This window comes from Gorilla gorilla, chromosome 11, assembly GCF_029281585.2.
Source record: "Gorilla gorilla gorilla isolate KB3781 chromosome 11, NHGRI_mGorGor1-v2.1_pri, whole genome shotgun sequence".
Taxonomy (NCBI): domain Eukaryota; kingdom Metazoa; phylum Chordata; class Mammalia; order Primates; family Hominidae; genus Gorilla; species Gorilla gorilla.
The window spans coordinates 29,737,358-29,756,622 of record NC_073235.2 but is presented as its reverse complement, the minus strand read 5'-3'; the positions used below and the strand labels follow the sequence as shown (position 1 = coordinate 29,756,622).

At 42.1% G+C, this 19,265-nt stretch overlaps 1 protein-coding gene across 8 annotated transcripts in view; it reads right to left on the bottom strand.

The window, feature by feature from the left end:
* Positions 1–2,030: 2,030 nt before the first annotated feature.
* UGGT1 (UDP-glucose glycoprotein glucosyltransferase 1) overlaps positions 2,031–19,265 on the bottom strand; it is a 107,123-nt gene continuing 89,888 nt past the window's right edge. For 7 of the 8 annotated variants that reach the window (XM_055380694.2, XM_031008668.3, XM_055380692.2 and 4 more), the window contains 8 exons: positions 19,046–19,150; positions 17,748–17,832; positions 16,544–16,726; positions 15,335–15,495; positions 13,879–13,993; positions 10,912–11,028; positions 10,097–10,262; positions 2,031–7,995 (listed from right to left, as the gene is read on the bottom strand). In XM_055380694.2, the coding sequence (XP_055236669.1) occupies positions 7,970–7,995; positions 10,097–10,262; positions 10,912–11,028; positions 13,879–13,993; positions 15,335–15,495; positions 16,544–16,726; positions 17,748–17,832; positions 19,046–19,150 (958 nt within the window). In that variant the 3' untranslated portion in view covers positions 2,031–7,969. Of the gene's footprint in view, positions 7,996–9,790; positions 10,263–10,911; positions 11,029–13,878; positions 13,994–15,334; positions 15,496–16,543; positions 16,727–17,747; positions 17,833–19,045; positions 19,151–19,265 lie in introns of those variants that run through there. The other variant, XM_063694751.1, reaches the window with a different exon arrangement.

Below are 19,265 nucleotides of genomic sequence, written 5' to 3'. Positions count from 1 at the left end.
CTCAGGACGTATCAAAAGGCAATAAAAAAGCATCCACTTATGTCTAAGAAAAACGTTTATAATTATTTTAACATTTTTATGGAATGATTTCAACACCTTGGTTTATGGGTTGTTTTGATTTTGTTTTTTCGAGACAAGGTCTCACTCTGTCACCCAGGCTGGAGTGCAATGGCACTATCACAGCTCACCGCAGCCTCAACCTCCCAGGCTCAAATGATCTTCCCACCGCAGCCTTCTGAGTAGCTGGGACTACAGGCACATACCACCGTGCCTGGCTAATTTTTTGTATTTTTTGTAGAGATGGGGTTTCACCATGTTGCCGAGGCTGGTCTCGAACTCCTGGGCTCCAACAATCCAACCGCCTCGGCTTCCCAAAGTCCTGGGGTTACAGGTGTGCACCACCGCACCCAGCCTGATTTTTTTTCTTGATCACGTCATATATTCCCACTTCCTGTCATGCCTACTGATGTGGTTATATACAGGACATTCTGAATAATATGCTATAGACACCCTGGATTCAGTTTTTTCCCACAAAAACTTTTGTTTTAGCAGAGTTTGGTTACTAGCCATCACCCTGATTCTGCGAAGCCTTCATTTTAGGCTTTATGAGGGTAGGTCTATCTTAGTGTTGCCCTCAGTCCTAGACCCTAGATTTGAGTTCTGTGATGTGGTCCTAATCCTAAGGCCTACACCCTGGGTTTTCGATGCAAAGTCTGAAATAGTTACCAAATCCCTCTAATTTGATGGAAAATGAATTCTAAACTTCTTCTCCCCAGCACATCTTCTGAAATCTCTACTCAGCTTTTCCAGCCTTCCAAGTGTTGCTTTCCATTTGGAATTCTGCCCTGTTTATGTATAATACAGGAATCCGCCAAGAACTTGATGAGACTATACAAGGCAAAGTTGGGGGCTTCTATGGCTTCCTCCTTTCTGGGATGTGCCCCCACACCAGTGTGCAGCGGCCAAGAACGTCCTGAAGTGACTTGGCTCCTGGGGCTAGTAAGACTGCCACCTTCTGTTTTATTCCCTGTGAGCCACATGAGGTTTCACTTCTCATGGTTCGTGCTCTCCCTCTCTTGCCGGTATCTCAGCAGGCTCTAGTGCTTTTCAAATAGTGTGTGTAATGATCAGGCGTAGGCTAGTCTGACACATGCTGCTCTGCCCTTCCTGGATGCCAGACTGTAATCAGATGTTTAAGTGTTAAAATAAACTCCAACTTCCTTTTCTTTATCTGGATGATGGATATGCTAGTGCTTTCACTTTGTGAAAAACTATCAAGGTGTGTGTTTATGTACTTTTCAGTATGTGCTACAGACCTCAACACAAAGTTTATTATAAGAAAAAACCCATTTAGTGCCAGCACCCAGTTTAAACCCCTGAGGGGCCTTCTTGTGCCCCCAGGATCAAACCCATTCCCCCTCTCCTGGCCACGTGCAGGCTTCCATGCAGCTCCCTCAAAAACACTAGCTCAAGCTCCTCCCCTCTGCCCACCCCTCGCCCCTACTTAGTCCTCAGGCTTCAACCTAAGCACCACCTCCTTGTAGCAGCTTAGTCCTGGTCCTGCACCTTAGGGGCCTCTCTTGCGCCTTCACAGGCACCAGGTGCCCCTCCCTGCCCTCCCCATCATCACACAGAGACTACATCCTCAATGCATATCCACCCCAGAGTAGGAGCTCAGAGAACTGGCAAAATGCAAAGTCCATGCCACCCTCCTAAGGAACTCTGCCGGCCCAGGGGTCTCATGACACCTTCTTGCCTTGAGGTTCCCCCTCCCACCCCACCTGTTATGCCTGCCTGCCAAGTTCTGCCTGGGGCAGCTCCCAGAGGTTGAGGACCTGGAGGAGACCTGGGTGCTATCCTCAGAATCCAAAGAACTGGATGCAACCCGAAGCCAGCCCCAGCAGCAGACAAGACTCAGGTAAAGCCCTCGTTCCTCTGTCTGGGTTTGCAGCTTCTGCTAGATGAAGGGGTTGGACTTTGTGCTCTATCAATCTGCCCTTCCTAAACACAAAAGCCAAATGACTGCACAGTTTTAAAGAAGAGAGGAAAAGTTTATTGTGTTGAGCAGACCTTATTTTCATTACAGTACCAGGAAGTTCATTCTCAATTCCCTTCGAATGCAGAGATTCTGCAGACATTTAAAAGCCCAATGCTGTTCCCAAGCAAGGGGCCAGCACCTGACAACAATGCTGCATTTAATGGAGCAGGATTACAGTAACATTGGATATTCATAAAGAAGATTTTTAAAGTACACAGTTTCCTTAAAAATTATAATATTTTCCCACCTTTATTTTGTTATTACCACGAATAACTGGTTGGTTGGAAAACATGGTACTTGATAATCTTTTGTTGTCAACCTTAAGTTAATGTATTTTGCTTTCTGCTGTTGTTGTTAAGAGACGTTATGCCCATTTCTCTGGAAATCTCAATGGTGACAAGTAAGGCAAGGCATACAATACATTCCTGTCCCACTGCAACCTTCCACAGCTAGCCTCTGCACTGCTGGGTATCTGGGAAAGACTCAGGAGAGGACCTTTTGCTTGCAAATCCTCAAACTCCTGACCTTGGGTGATCCGCCCGCCTTGGCCTCCCAAGGTGCTAGGATTACAGGCGTGAGCCACCACGCCCGGCGCTTGCGAATACTGACCACAGAGTTTAACCTTCATGGGCTCCTTCTAGGAAGCAGGAGGCCACTTGCCGCAGACTTTGCAGTTTGTTTTTATAAATTGTCACTGATCAATGACAGCCTGAGGGAATGGGACCCTCTACTCAATTCGTTGACTTCCTGCTTCTACTGCCTCCCAGAAGTGTCATTTCATTTCTGTATATAGAGAAATGAAAGACCAAAGAATGAAATGAGAAATCTGTATCCTCTAGGCATTTCAGGTATATACCCTGAAATATCAATAACCACTGAAGTTCATGATGTCTCATTTGCTTGAATTCAATCAGGTAATTACCAAAATCCTGATTAAGATCTTTCCCTCACTACCTCAAGGCAGAGAAAACATGAATTTAAAAAAGTTATCTTACCAAACTACACACATGACAAGCTATATTTGATTAACTCCAATCATCCCACAAAAATGTGCCCATAAAATCAAGTACTTAAAAAACTAATTATTAAAATTACACAACAATGGGACAGGCGTGGTGGTTCACGCCTATAATCCCAGCACTTTGGGAGGCCGATGCGGGTGGATCACTTGAGGTCAGGAGTTCGAGACCACCCTGGCCAACATGGCAAAACCCTGTCTCTACTAAAAATACAAAAATTAGCTAGGCATAGTGGCAGGCACCTGTAATCCCAGCTACTCAGGAGGTTGAGTCAGGAGAATCTCTTGAACCCGGGAGGCAGAGGCTGCAGTGAGCTGAGATCGTGCCACTGCACTCCACTCCAGCCTGATCAACAGAGCGAGATTCTGTTTCACAAAAAAAAAAAAAAAAAGCAAAAATTAGCCGGGTGTGGTGGCGCACACCTGTAATCCCAGCTACTCGGAAGGCTGAGGCAGGAGAATCACCTGAACCCAGGAGGCAGAGGTTGCAGTGAGCCAAGGTCACACCATTGTACTCCAGCCTGGGCAACAAGAGAAAATCTCTGTCTTGAGGGGGAAAAAAAAACACGCAACAATGGAATACATATATTTAAATAACTGCACATAATACACCCTCCATTTTTGTTACCAAGAGAAAGCTTCCATCAGGTAGCTTTACCAATACATTTCCATTCCCATGAAATGCAATACCACAGTACTAATATTCTATTCAGAAAAACAGACTACAATTCCCTTGTAACTCTTTTTCTTTTTCCCTTGTAACTCTTGAGTTCTTTCTTTTAATCACTCAGGCCACATTAGGTAAGGCCATTTTAGAAAAGGACTGCTTTCAAGTATCTAAATATACTTCCGGAGGGCGGGGGAGGAAGGGAGTCATTTTACACTTGTCACTCTCAGGGTGATGTCTGACTGTCCAAGTCACGGGGTCAGTAGAGTAGGTTTCCTGGCTAAAGGAAACTCTGGGAGTTCTTTCCTCTCTACCACCTGGGCCAGTCTCTTCCCCCTGTCCCTAGCTCTTGGCCCTCTACTCAGGGACTTGGTCCCCACAATCAGAAACTCATTCAGGCAGAGCCTTGACAAGGTTCAGAACACGAGGGCTTGACCGGACATAGTGGCTCACACCTGTAATCCCAGCACTTTGGGAGGCCGAGGTGGGCAGATCACCTGAGGTCAGGAGTTTGAGATCAGCCTGGCCAACCAACATGGTAAAACCCCATCTCTACTAAAAATACAAAAATTAACCAGGCATGGTGGCAGGTGCCTGTAATCCCAGCTACTCAGGAGGCTGAGGCAGGAGAATTGTTTGAACTTGGGAGGCAGAGGTTGAAGTCAGCCAAGATCGCACCACTGCACTCCAGCCTGGGTGACAGAATGAGACTCTCTTAAAAAAAAAAACCCACGAGGGCTTAAGGACAGCAGAGCAAATTAAGCTCCATTTATGGAAACTGTTTTAATTTTTTTTTTCTTTTTTTTGAGACGGAGTCTCGCTCTATTGCCAGGCTGGAGTGCAGTGGCACGATCTCTGCTCACTGCAACCTCCACCTTCCGGGTTCAAGTGATTCTCCTGCCTCAGCCTCCCGAGTAGCTGGGACTACAGGTGTGTGCCACCATGCCCAGCTAATTTTTGTATTTTTAGTAGAGACGGGGTTTCACCGTGTTGGCCAGGATGGTCTCTATCTCTTGACCTCGTAATCCGCCCGCCTCGGCTTCCCAAAGTGCTGGGATTACAGGTGTAAGCCACTGTGCCTGACCGGAAACTGTTTCTTAACATACATCATGCACGTAATCTTCGCTCTCCCAAGAGGCATTCACCCAAGTAGACAGGCAAGCATCTATGTGTTCAATTCGAAATGCAACAATGACAGATGTACAACTTTACCACTCTTAAAGAAACTAACATGCCATCCATTATTCTCCATGTGGGAAACATTCAGTAAACTTCTAAAACCAAACACAGGACTCTGGCATATCCCCACACCCCCAGCAGCAGGCTGTGACAGGCTTTGATCTCAATCAAATGCCACTGTACACAGAACATAAAAACAGGCTCATGATGCTGCATGTCACTCTGACATATCACATTATTTCATATTACTCTGTCACTTACTCAGAAACAAAAGTCTCCACTATGGCATGATTGAGAGAGAAAATAATTCATTTTATATAAATAATAGCTAAGAACAACATACTGTGAACAGTTTCCAGAGTTTGAACATTCAGCACAATCAATTCTTACTTCTTGGGAAAAAAATATCTTACCTATCTTTTCTGTTACAGTATGCCTTCTTGGAGAAAATATTTTAGTGGTAACATCATTTTCTGGGGCATTCGGTTAATTTTGAAAGATGATTATGCCACATGAACCAAAAAAAAAAAAAAAAAAACTGGCAGGAGGAGGAGGGTCCTAGGCCATTCTGGAAGCAAGCTGGGTTTTGCATTCTTCAGAGTCAACTATTAAGCTGACTTATGTTAGAATGGTGACAGATAAGAGGCAATGAGTGACACCAGGACATGCACAGCACACAGAGAATATGGTCTACTCTTGTCTTCCCTGCACAGAATAAACATAAGAGGCTTGGTAGAAAGACATGGGGAAAGGTGCTATGGGGGCCAGCATTTGGAAAGCATATATCCCAGTGACTTGAGTATTTCCTGTTCAACCTCCTGGACGAGAAACTGGGAAAAGGCACACTTCCGCCCACAGTTGTGGACAGCAGCAGTCACCTGTCTGAATGCTTCATTCAATGTGAAGATGCAGCTTGAACAAAAGTTTCTTTTTGTTTGTTTGTCTTCTGAGATGGAGTCTCGCTCTGTCACCCAGGCTGGAGTGCAGTGGCACGATCTCAGCTCACTGCAACCTCTGCCTCCTGGGTTCAGGTGATTCTCCTGTCTCTGCCTCCCAAGTAGCTGGGAATAGAGGGTGAGCCACCACACCCGGCTAATTTTTGTATTTTTAGTAGAGACGGGGTTTCACCATATTGGCCAGGCTGGTCTTGAATTCCTGACCTCATGATCCGTCTGCCTCAGCCTCCCAAAGTGCTGGGATTACAGGTGTGAGCCACCGCGCCTGGCCGAACAAAAGTTTTTTAATCTTACTGATCCCATCCCTCCAGCTGCTCTGAACAGAGGGGCAGGGCAGGGAAAGTCATGCCACAGACTCTGCCCACAGCAGCCATTCTGAGGTGCCTTTTCAGTCTCTTATCCTCTTTCGAGCTTTCCTCTTCTTAATTTTTTGTTTTGTTTTGTTTTGTTTTCATTGTACTCATTAATCCCCTCCTCAATTTTTAACAGAATTATAAAAGCAAAGTCAAAAGGTCCTTCAGGATGACTGGGAGGCTTCCTAGGCTAACTTTTGCATTTGAAAATGGAAAAAATAAATTACTTGATATTTGTGATAAGACTAAGATTTCTTAAACAGTCTGCACATCTATATATTACCTGGCTTAGGAGGGTGAGGGCACAGTATCCATCTGCACCCTCTCCTCATATTTTTTAAAAACAGGCAAAATATGTAAGAAAAGGCTGGTGCACGTTGGAAGACAGAGCATGCCTGTCTATGCCAGTGCTGCTGTGCCCTGCAGCCTGGCAGATGGAGTCAGATGCTGGGGCCTCATGCCCACTTAGGCCAATAACATACTCAAGACTCTACAGCCCGTTCTCCAGCAAAGTATGCCCTGAGGGGCAACACTGGCTGTGGAAGTGAAGACACACAAAGCAGGGACTAAAGGCAAATGGGGCTTCACGATGCAGCGACATGAAGACAGAACTGGTGTGGGCGCCAAAGGCAACCTGCAGGGCTCACATAAAAGGAAAATAGGACAGAAAGCCACGAGTTCCACAAGCAGAATCATTTCTGGTCTTAGATCTGAGGGCATTTGTAGAGAAAAGTCCAAGGCAATGTCCCCTGGGTCTGAGAGAAAAATCCTACGCAAAAGAGGGCAGACAATGCGGTGCTCGTCTTGAGGGAGCCTGACCCTGACCCTGACCCTGACGGGCTGGATGCGAGAGGGGCTGAGTATGGCTGTATCCAGTATGGAAACTGGTAGCAGACTTTTCTAGAAGGTGGAAAGAAAAAGCAAAGACTTTCACAGATACAAAAATTGTTTTCAAAACAATTACCTAGAAAGTTCACTGCGGTTGGGTGGGGAATAAGTGTAATATTTTCATTTCAAATGAGCCATGGTGCTACTAATGGATTATAAAAGAGGACGGCCAGTTCTGGTCTTCCTTCCCTTCCCATAACCCCCGAACCTTCCTACTCCTGACATTTTCCCTACCCTCACTGCAACCCACCCCCATCCTGGCCCAAAATTAATTTGCCCAGCCACTGCACCGAACCAGCCTTGACACACAATTGTTGGTTGGATTTCAATTAAACAATGCACCTAATGCGTTGGAAGAGAAGGTGGGGAGGGCACAAGGATGTTGGCATAAACCTGGAGGTGTGTGGACCTTGGACAGAGCTTCCGCTGGCCAGACCCAGGGCAGGGTGGGCATCTGCAGTGCAGTGCAGGCTGCAGGTAAACTGAGGTAAGGAAGAACATGGTGGCTCTAGCTGGCCCTGCTTTCCGAGACAGTGCAGCATGTGTGTGCTCTTGGGTGTGGGCACCAAAAAACTCATTTTCTTCCAGTTGCTGCTGCCATTCCACCCTCTGGCTAGAAGAATGCTCTTTATAGAGTCCAAAGGATCAGCCACTTGGTCTTCCTCTGAGGTACAAATCCAACAGAGCTTTAATCCCAAAGATCCAGTGGCCACCAGAGTACAGAAGTCAGAATCAAATGCTCAGAATCAAAAGGTGTGGCACTCCTGCCCAGCCGGTTTATCAGCAGTTGTATAGACAGATCAGAAAAAACTAGCATTTATTATAAAAACTGTTTTTCAAATTGGGTGATTTCCTGTCCTTCTCCAGAGATCATAATTCCTCACGTTTCTGAGGACCTAAGGAAAAGGAGAACCACAGAAAAGAAAACAGATGATCTTCAAATTACGAACACCACCGAGTGGGCATTTTTCATCACTGCAACCTATTCTTTGTACCTCCACCTTCATCTTATCTCACTTACTAAATCTTTGGGATTTGTGCTTTTGTACTGTATTTTGAAAGCAAAAACTAAATTAAAGATTTTTTAAAAATGGAAACTATTTGTAAACCCCACTCCAACTGAATTGTTTTCACAAATACAATATTTACTTTCAGTAAACGTTGCATGCATTTTTTTAGTCGGGATTTTTCTTTTATCATTTAATAGCATCTAAACATTTTCTATGTATCAGTGTAGCTCATTCTTGGATGTTTAAACTGTTTTTAATGCTTTTGGCTTATAAGTAATAGTAAAATAAATTTTTTCATGTATACAACTTTGTTTTTTCTGTTGAATTATTTCTTTCAGATATATTCTCAAGAGAGTAATTCTTGAGGGTATATAAATGCCCTCCAGGCTTCTAATGGCAGATGTACTGCTTTGTAACAAGGGCTATTCTAATACACAAAGCTTCATCAAGGTACACCCACAACAGTTTCATCACCGCCTCCCAAACAAATGGCATTATCACTATGTCTGTTTTCTTCCATGTAGCAGACACTAGTGATAGACTGCTTTAATTTGATTACTGTTTCCTCAAATTCATTTATTATTTGTGTTTCCTCTTACTTGAACAGTGTGTCCACATTCTTTGCCCATTTATCTGTGGAAATCCTCAGGGTTTTACTGATGAATCGGAATTAATTACTTTTATGGTTACTATATAACCTTCCGGCTGTGATATTTAATATCATAGTACAGTCTGAGGGATGTATAGGCAAATCACCCAAGATCCATGTTCTGGATTTTTTTATTTTGAGACAGGGTCTTGCTTGGTCACAGGTTCTCTCTCTGTTACCTAGGCTGGAGTGCAGTCACTCACTGCAACCTTGACCTCCAGGCTCAAGCAATCCTCCAACTTCAGCCTCCTGAGAGGCTAGGATTATAGGCATGAGCCACTGCGTCCAGCCACTTTTTTAGAATTAGTCTAAAGCAGAATAAATCTTAAAAATCCAGAGCCCATGTACATACCAAAACATCACTATGGACTCCACAAATACGTACAATTATTACGTGACAATTTAAAAATAAATACATTTAAAATTTTTCTTAAATCTAGAGCCCAACTTATTAATATTTTAAAAAGTCAATTTCGTATTCTAATGATTTTTTCAAGTAGCTATCATTCAAGACACACACAACAGGGAAGACATTAAAGACTTAACACTAAATTAAATACAAGCATTCCGTCTCCATCCCAACATGCTTGTTTTAAAGAATACTTTTTTCGGCCAGGTGCAGTGCCTCACGTCTGTAATCCTAGCACTTTGGGAGGCTGAGGCGGGCGGATCACTTGGGTCAGGAGTTTGAGACCAGCCTGGGCAACATGGTGAAACCCTGTCTCTACTAAAACTATAAAAAATAAAAAATAAATAAAATAAAAAAATAGCTGGGTGTGGTGGGGCATGCCTGTAATTCCAGCTACTTGGGAGGCTGAGGCATGAGAAACACATGAACCTGGGAGGTGGAGGCTGCAGTGAGCCAAGATCATGCCACTGCACTCCAGCCTGGGCAACAGAGTGAGACTCTGTCTCAAAAAAAAAAAAAAAAAAGTTTCTTCAACTACATATTTGTGTTGATCTAAATTTTTTCATTCACTAGTACACTGACAGATTTAATGGAAAAAAAACAAGGAATCTAAGAAGAACTCCGCAAAAGGTTTGGTTTATGTATCACAAAACTCATGAACCTAAATAACTATAATCACATTAAAATACCCTTTCTCCCCCTCACCAGAAAAACGAGAAAAAAAAAAAAAGACAGCAATTGCACTAATAAATACTGTTTACAAGAGCAACATAAAAGGAAAATGAAAAATATATACTGGTTGATGTTAGAATGGAAGGATTAATGGGAGATTTTTCTCTTCCTTTTATCCATTATTCTATTGTCTTTACAACAAGCAGAAGTCAGACATGGAAAGAAGTACTGTCCTAAAGCCAACGGTTTGTGCTTACCTTCTCGGCTTGGTTCTTTTGTCTTCTCTTTGTATAGTGCCCCCGTTTCTTTCTCCTTCTGAAAGCGGATCTGTAGCTGTTTGATCTCTTGGTCGTAGTCCTGCCACTCCGGGACAATCCGCACAGCTGCTTCCAGTTTCGGCTCTTTGGTCATCGGATTATTACACTGTGAAACCAAAAGAACACACTTCAGCTGAGTTGAAGAAAGGCTACATAATAGAGAATTCAAAGGTTCTTGGGTTACAAGTCCTAACTGGACAAAAAAACAATAGTAAGGAACCAAATGATACACTACCAGAAGCAATATGGTAGTGGGCTATGTAAAGCTGTATTTACATCTACAAAGAATGTGTGAGTGGCTATTGGAAGGCAGGAAAAGTGAAAGTCCATTTGGAAAAATTACAAGGCACAAAGATAAACTGGAAGCCAAGGAGTGACTCAGCAGATTGTAAGTTGTGAAAACAGTCCCATTAAGTGCTAAGGGATTTGGTTTCCTAATGTAAGCAGGGAAATAAAACCAGTGAAATATTCTATAAGATAAGAATATTTATAAGAATATTCTATAAGAATAGCCCCAACAAACTATATACTTATGCTTACTATACAACAAACTATACTAATTCTATAAGATAAGAATATTTATAAGAATATTCTGTAAGATAAGAATAGCCCCGACAAACTACACAATTACAGAGAAAGTCTAAATAAGAATCTAGGAAACTCTTAAATTTAAGAATCTAAATAAAAATCATTAATCGTGATTCGCTCACACGTCCACTGGATGAACAAGCAGAAGCACACCACACACGGCTTACCAAATCAATGGTTTTTGCCCTTTTCTTAGAGGCGTCATCACACCACGTTTCACACCAAAGCCATTCTTGAGGGAGGGATTTAATTGGCACCTGATGAATCATGTTATTGGGCAGATCCTGTTTGGTTAAAAAAAAATAAAAATAAAATACATGTATCTAAAGTTCTGGCGATATTTATTTATTTATTTATTGAGAGATGGGGTCCCACTCTGTCACCCAGGTTGGAGTGCAGTAGTACGATCTCGGCTCACTGCAGCCTCCACCTCCCAGGTTCAAGAGATTCTCCTGCCTCAGCCTCCTGAGTAGCTGGGACTACAGGGGCCCGCCACCATGCCTGGCCAATTTTTGTATTTTTACTAGAGATGCGTTTTGCCATGTTGCCCCAGGTTGGTCTCAAACTGCTGAGCTCAGGCGATCCACCCACCTTAGCCTCACAAAGTGCTGAGATTATAGGCATGAGCCACTGCACCCAGCCCGTTCATGTGGAGACAAACACATAGAACATCAGTGATGTACAGCTGCTCGTTACAGATCACATGCCAATCACAAATGTTTAAAATGGAAAAGGTCCTTACCAATGCCTTAGAGAAGTCATTCAAAACTACAAATTTTACAGGATCCATAAAACATCTGCCCATAATAAGCAACTGAAAAGCTTTGGCTTAAAACTTACAAACAGCCTGCACCTAACCCTCCCTTCATTAGGGCAATCCTAAGAAAAATACTCCTACTGACTTCTGAAAGTCAACTAAATAGAGTGGTGGTTCGTAAATTTTGCAGGCTTCTGTCAAGGAAGTTCTGAATCTACCTTGTCTATTGAGACTTGCTCCCAAATAGATGACATTTTTTCTAGCCAATTCTACCCTATGCTTTAAACCTTTTTCCTGTGGAGTCCTTCTGACTTTGCCACAATAAAATGTTCCATTGTCCTAAGACTTACATGGAACAAGGAAATGTACAGAAATGATTGACTGCGATACTTGTAAAGAATGTTCCATGATGGTACAAAAATAAATAGATGATACTTCTCTACAAAACCCTGCCAACAGACTAAAATTTAAAAATAGCTGCTGAAGTGGGTAGATCGCTTGAGCCCGGAAGTTCCAAGACTGGCCAGGGCAACATGGCAAAACCCCATCTCTATAAAAAATACAAAAAATTAGCTGGGCCTGGTGGTGTGAGCCTGTCGTCCCAGCTACTCAGGAGGCTGAGGTGGGAGGATCGCCTGAACCTGGGAGTTCGAGGCTGCAGTGAGCCATGATCGCATCACTGCACTCCAGCCTGGGTGACAGAGTGAGACCTTGTCTAAAAAAAAAAAAAAAAAGGTCGGGCATGGTGGCTCACGCCTGTAATCTCAGCACTTTGGGAGGCCAAGGTGGGTGGATCACTTGAGGTCAGGAGTTCAAGACCAGCCTGGCCAACATGGTGAAACCCTGTCTCAACTAAAAATACAGAAAAATTAGCTGGGTGTGGTGGCACGCCCCTGTAATCCCAGCTGCTAGGGAGGCTGAGGTTGCAGTGAGCTGAGATTACGCCACTGCACTCCAGCCTGGGCTACAAGAACAAAGCTCCATCTCCAAAAAAAAAAAGAGAAACAAATACTGTTGGGTGATATCATTTTTGAACTTAAATTATTCCCCAAAATAATTCTGCAAAAACAACGCCTGACACACTACAGAAGTTAAACAAATATGTGATAGACAGTATGAACAAAAGAATAACAGAAATAATACAACAGAATCAGATCCATAGTAGCTCCATAAATTAGAAGATACCAGGTATCACACAAATTTTAAAGTAAGTAGAGCCGGGCACTGTGATTGTAATCCCGGCACTTTGGGAGGCCAAAGCGGGTGGATCACTTGAGGTCAGGAGTTCGAGACCAGCCTGGCCAACATGGTGAAACCCTGTCTCTACTGAAAATACAAAAATTAGCCAGGAGTGGTGGTGCGTGCCTGTAATCCTAGTTACTCAGGAGGCTGAGGCAGGAGAATCACTTGAACCCGGGAGGTGGAGGTTGCAGTGAGTGCAACCCAGAGCATGCCACTGCACTCCAGCCTGGGAAACAGAGTGAGATTCTGTCTCAAAACAAACAAACAAACAAAAAAGTTTACCTTTTATTATTCCATTGAGATAGAGGAGAAGAAAATGAGCAAATTAAACTAGTGTTTATGGATACATGCTTAAACAGTAAATCTATAAAGAAACAAAAATGATTACCATAAAAGTCGTGATGCTAGACACTTTTGTTAGGGAGGAAGGATGGCTTCTGGGATGCTGACAATGTTCTAGTTCTTGAACTAGGTTGTGGTATCTGGGTATTTGCTTCATAATAATTCCTGGATGTATGTGAATATGTATGTATGTTTTTTGTATACTTTTCTTTATGGATGCTACATATCACAATAAAGGTTTAAAAACATTTAAGTAGACTTAAGCAAAAAAAAAATGCTTAAAATATGTGAAATATGTATCCAAAACCCTTAAACTACAATCTCACCTCTGAAAAATGCTTAACATTAACAAACAGTAATTTAGCTAGCCTTGAAACACATCATGGTTTCTGACATAGAAAAAGGGGAAGCTGTGATACTATACTGTGATTCTATACTACGAATCCTGACCTATTTAGTTCCTACAGCAGAAAAACAAACTGACCCTAGTAGCTAGAGAAACAAACCTATGAGATTAGTTTGAGTACAAAATACAAAGATATGCTAATGGTTCAGAGAGGCAGCATTCTCCTTCCATCTCTCTCCCCAGCCAGCATCAAATCTATGACATTTTTCACGCTGATATGTCTTGAGGGCAGATAAAAATCTCACACACACACACACACACACACCCCATGAAAAAACAAGACGCCATCCTGTGAGGAGAGGATTGAAGACACAAGTAATACTTCATTTTCTGATGCAACACTGTATACCCATCACTCACAGTTAACCATAAAAAATGGACACTTACTTGATCAAGATTTGAAAGGCTGTTAGGGTCCTGACTCAGACCTTGGTACTGTCCCCTGAGTCTGTCACCAGCAGCTATTTTCCTAAACTTCTTCAGATCCACAACATATAGTGCACTGAATAAAGAAGACCCGCTTGTTACAACCAACCATGGATTACGACAGGAAAACTAAACCCAATGAATAATGGAACAGGCCACTAGCCAAATATTCTGGCTTTTCTTTGAAAAGGTATGCTGCAGCCCTACAGTGGAGTTAAAGTGTGCTACTTTAAAGATCTCTAAGAAAGTCACTGCAAAATCTATACTGTGCTATGCTTTTGTTACTGTTCTGTATTTGCTATCCGAAAGAAATAATCTCAGACCAAAGATTTCTAGCATATGCGGCAGTAACAAAAGCCATAGTAACTGATAAACAACCATTATTCAATGATATCCTGATGATGTCTTCAATGTTACAGGGGGGGAAAAACCCCAAAGTGTTACAGTCCTTACAGTTCTTTTGGACCAGGAATGTAAAGAATGAAGCCACCATCACTAAACCCCAGCAGTGATCTCTGCATGTGTCGCTTCCTACACGTTCCTATTCCCTGCACATCTTCAAATCACACTTCTCGCAGAGAAGAGAATGGAGTGCTCATTAGAAATGTAACAACACACACACTGTTCGACCTAAAAGGTCTACGTCTAGGAATTTATCTCACAAATATATGAGATATGAAAAATTATTTAGTAGATTATTCATTGCAACATTGAAGGTCACAGGAAAAACTATAAATAACACTCACACACTGGAATAATATGCAGCTATGAAAAGGAATCAGGTCTCTATTCACTGAGAAGATGTATATGACATTAAGTAAAAAAAAAAACAAAAAGCCAAAAAAAAGAATACACATTCACAGCTGTTTCTGTAAGAATTAAGAAAATCTGGAAGGATAGACAGTCAATAAGTTGGGAGGTTATCTGCTGTGAGAACAGGAACTGAGTAGGAAAGAGAGAGACAGGATTAGGAAGTTTTTTTTACACTGTATTTTTTTTTTTTTTTTCTGAGATGGAATCTCACTCCGTCACCCAGGCTGGAATGCAGCGGCGTGATCTCAGCTCACTGCCACCTCTGCCTCCTGGGTTCAAGCGATTCTCCTGCCTTAGCCTCCCGAGTAGCTGGGATTACAGGCACCCACCACCATGCCCAGCTAATTTTTGTATTTTTAGTAGAGACGGGGTTTCGCCATGTTGGCCAGGCTGGTCTTGAACTCCTGACCTCAGGTGATCCACCTGCCTTGGCATCCCAAAGTGCTGGGATTAAGGCATGAGCCACTGCGCCCAGCCACTGTGTATTTTTTATCATTTTTATTTTTCAACCATACCAATGTATTACCTATTCACAATTTTAACCACACAAAATCAATTTTAAGGAAAACCCCATAACAGAGTTAGGAGTGCTTCTTTTCAGTACCTGATATGATACTTTCGCCCGGCTAAATGACTGGCCCAGTACCCTGACTTCCAGAACCTGTAGCCGTCCATTTCTCTTCGGCTGTCACAGAAAGGAGTGTAACCATAAGGAGCACCATCCAAATTGAAATCTCTTAACTCTTTCAGATCTGTTCGTACAATCTGGAGAATATCAAAAGTCATTTGTTAAGCAACCATGCAGACAGCTGTAATGCGGTTTCCTTCAGATACAGAGTGGCTCGCTTAAGGCAGCATGGAAGGCTGCTCCGTGGTTAGTGGCACAGGCACTAGCGGCAGATGCACTTTGATTGCTCCACTTATTACCTGGTTGACTCACTAACATGTAAGACACTTAGCAAGGTGTGTGGGAGTAGGAATAAAACAAATTTCAATTGCTTAGTCTTTCTGTGCCTCAGTTTCTTCATCTGTAAAATGGAGATAATGACAGTACCTATGTCACAGGGTTGTTGGGAGGATTATGTAAGTTAACATATGGATGGACAGATGTAGAATAATGCCTTGCCCATCGTAAGTACTCAACAAGGATTAAATGTGGCTATGTTACAATCAGGAAGGCACACTTCAGGCTAAGCCAGTGGAAGAGAATTCCAAAGAGGTGAGTGAAGTCTCTGTCCCAGTGACTTTCACACACATTACATCCTTCCACTCAGGTGGCTGACCTGGGTTTCCGCCCACTCGGGCTGAAGTGGAAGGCTGTGGGCAGAAGTACACTTATGCTGTTTGAGTTTGTATGCTCTAAAATCACATGTTCCCTTTCATTAAGTCAAACCCTGACGGCCGGAAGAATATCCGGAGGTTCCCTACTGCCAAAGCCATGTATCCACTTAAGCTTCGTCTATTACCCATGACAATAACTCCTATCTTTTGGGCAGATAATTAGAGATGATGGAAAGCACTGCTAAATGTTAATTTTTTAATTTTTAGTTTTCATGTTAAATGAATTAAGTCAGATACAAAACTGCACACATTATGTTATCACAATGATGTTAAAAAGACAGAGAAAAAGATGTAAAGGAGATAAGCTAAATGCAAATTTAAAAAGTGATGACATCTATGTGATACATATTTTCATATTTTCTAAATGTAAAATAAGCATGTCCTTTTCCATAAGTGGAAAAAATAGCATTTAAAAAGAAGCAATTTGTTGCTTTTAATACAAACTGTCAAAACTTGGCCTTTAAGGGCCTACCTGATCAGCATCCACAAACAGGAACTTGTCAACAACTAGTGGGAAAAGTACATCCAGGAAGAGGATCTTGTAACCCCAGATGATACGCTGTTTTTCAGTCTGTTGATGAAGCCACCGGGGCCATTTGTACTGAACAAGCTCATACTGGAAATTGTATTCATTTGCCATGTAAGGTATAAACTCCTATTTTTAGACATGGGAACAACAAATAATCATTTCTTCTGATTAAGAAAACTGCTTTCACAATGTAAGCCAACCACCATGACACAGGACAAATAAAACACATTTACCAAAACAGTGGTCTTACAAAAAGACTGGCCCTGACCCACTCATGACTACATAGAACAACAGATATAAACCTCTGTCAAATCCCCATTTCTTTATGACTTCTGGTCACCACATGAAATGACAGAATGTTCAAGAGAAGGATTTTAGATGTATATCCCTCTGTGTGTGTTTTTACAGCACATGAACTTTAAGTCCATTTGTCTAAACTTGATTTCAGTAAGGCATTTACTGAGCTTGACGACAAGCCTTCCTCAAGGCCAGATCTAACCCAGGGAATAACACTGCAAAGCCAGAACTCTGGACAAATGTGTTGCCCTTTTTGAATAAGTCTTTCAGATTCTAAGTACAAGCACCTTTAGGCGCCAGCAGTAAAGTGCTTATCAAGGAGAATGGTTATTGAATATATTAAAAGTCACTTAGTAAATTCTACAAGAAAAAAAAAGGATGCAAATAAATCAACTTAGATGACAAATACTGACTGATATAAGTAATGCAGAAAACATTCCAAGTATGTGTTTTGTTTTGCACAGAGGAAGCACTACTTCCATACATCATCTAGGAGTGGTTCATGCTAACACCAATCATTCTCTTCAATGTAAACCATCGCTGTGCTTTCTAAATTAAAGCAAGCATGCAGGCTTCAGAGGAAGGAAACGTTATCTCAGTAAGACACTGCTCCTAATAACAACAACAAAAGACTCTCCTACTATATTATCCAAGTTTTTAAACACAATTTAACTGTTTCCTTCAAATAGACCAATCTGGAAGAATAATCAAAATAAAAATATGCAACCAAATTAGGGTATCTTAGTAAATGGAAAATTTGCTAAAGTATACAGATAAAACAAAAGTCATGAAAAATATACAGTAAATATCTCCTTAATAAGAATGTTTTCCCTTTCTCTGTGAAACAAACCTTAAATGTGGGGGACAAGTAATTCTTCAAGAACCAGAATTTCACAGGAGTCTTGGTATTCTTCAGCACGGATAGCATCATTATGCTGCCAAACAAAAGCAGGTAATTAATAACAGCTTTCCAATGTTATTTAACCTCAACATTATGTAGAGTCAATCACGAGACACCTAAATGCTCTTTATGGCAGAGCTAACTAATGGCTCAATTAGGCCGAGGGAGACGCTCAGTGATGGAAAATGAAAAACTGTACTTACTCCAGCTTATGAAGTTACCACTAAAGAGAAGGGGCATTCCTCACCTATAAAACTACACTTAACTGACAGAGGCAAATGTTTTAATTCTGTTACACCTCTAAATAAACTGCTTCATGAACTGATATATTAGTTATGGTCCAGATGAACCCTGGAAATTGGGGTAACTGACATCACTCTCCAAAACTCCTGTCACATGACATCAGCATCTGGTGCTAAGGGAAGAATGTGTAACCACAGCGCCTCCTGCAGCCTACACAGAAGCCCTGCTTCAGAGAGGAAGGCTACCAGCTCCGGCCTCCTTACTCAGAAAACAAAACCACATTTTTAAATGGAGGAATTTAACCAAATTCGGTTGTTATTATTGTCACTATTTTAGGTAGGATATTATTTCTTGGAAATAAGAGGGCTAAAAATGAGACAAATGACATTTTGATTTTCTATACTAGATCTGTAGTGAAAAATTAAGAGTGAACAGAGCCCTGGCAATGAGAAAAGTGACTCTCAGGCCTTCCTGACAGTGCCTCTGGTGACCACTACATCAGGCAGCCCTAGCCCGTGGCCTCTTCTGGCTGTAGCTGTGTGACCTTAGACAAGTCCCTTCACACTCGGGGCCTCAGCCTGTTTATAAAATAGAAGTGTTCACATGTAAAAACTAAGGTCTCTCCTGGCTCTAAAATCCTGTGAATCTTTAGAAGGCAGTGAAGTATTCCACGGTTCTGTTCTCATTCTATTCTCTATGTCAACCTCCTAATCTCTGGGTTAAGCAATGTTTGGCAGGCAGTAAACAGTACAGTCTATGAATGTGTACAGTGACGTTAAAGGGCTGCAGCCTTGTAATATCCAGAAGCACTCACTACATAGTTCAACTTCACAGAGATGGCGGGATCAAAACAAATCCAATGATAAATGACAAGCCAGTCACAATGCTCAGAGTGCTTCAAAGACACAGGAGTATAATGAGCAGAATCCCACAAAACCTTTCCTCTCTAAATAAGAACACTGACCAATTCATTCATATATAATGAAATAATCAACAAGACTGACCGAAGAAATCTTTCGTAGAGATGACCAGATGCAACGGAGAAAATATTAATTATGTCATCTTTATCTTGTTTCACTTCCTCAGTCTTCTGTCCTCCTGTAAAGCCCCTATAACAATAAGGGTAAAAAAAAGACCACTTGAAACACTGGTACAGATACACAGCCTTTGAAAGTAAGAGGAAAGAGACTGCGCTTCCCATCCGTCCCTAGCGGGTGAGCTGCA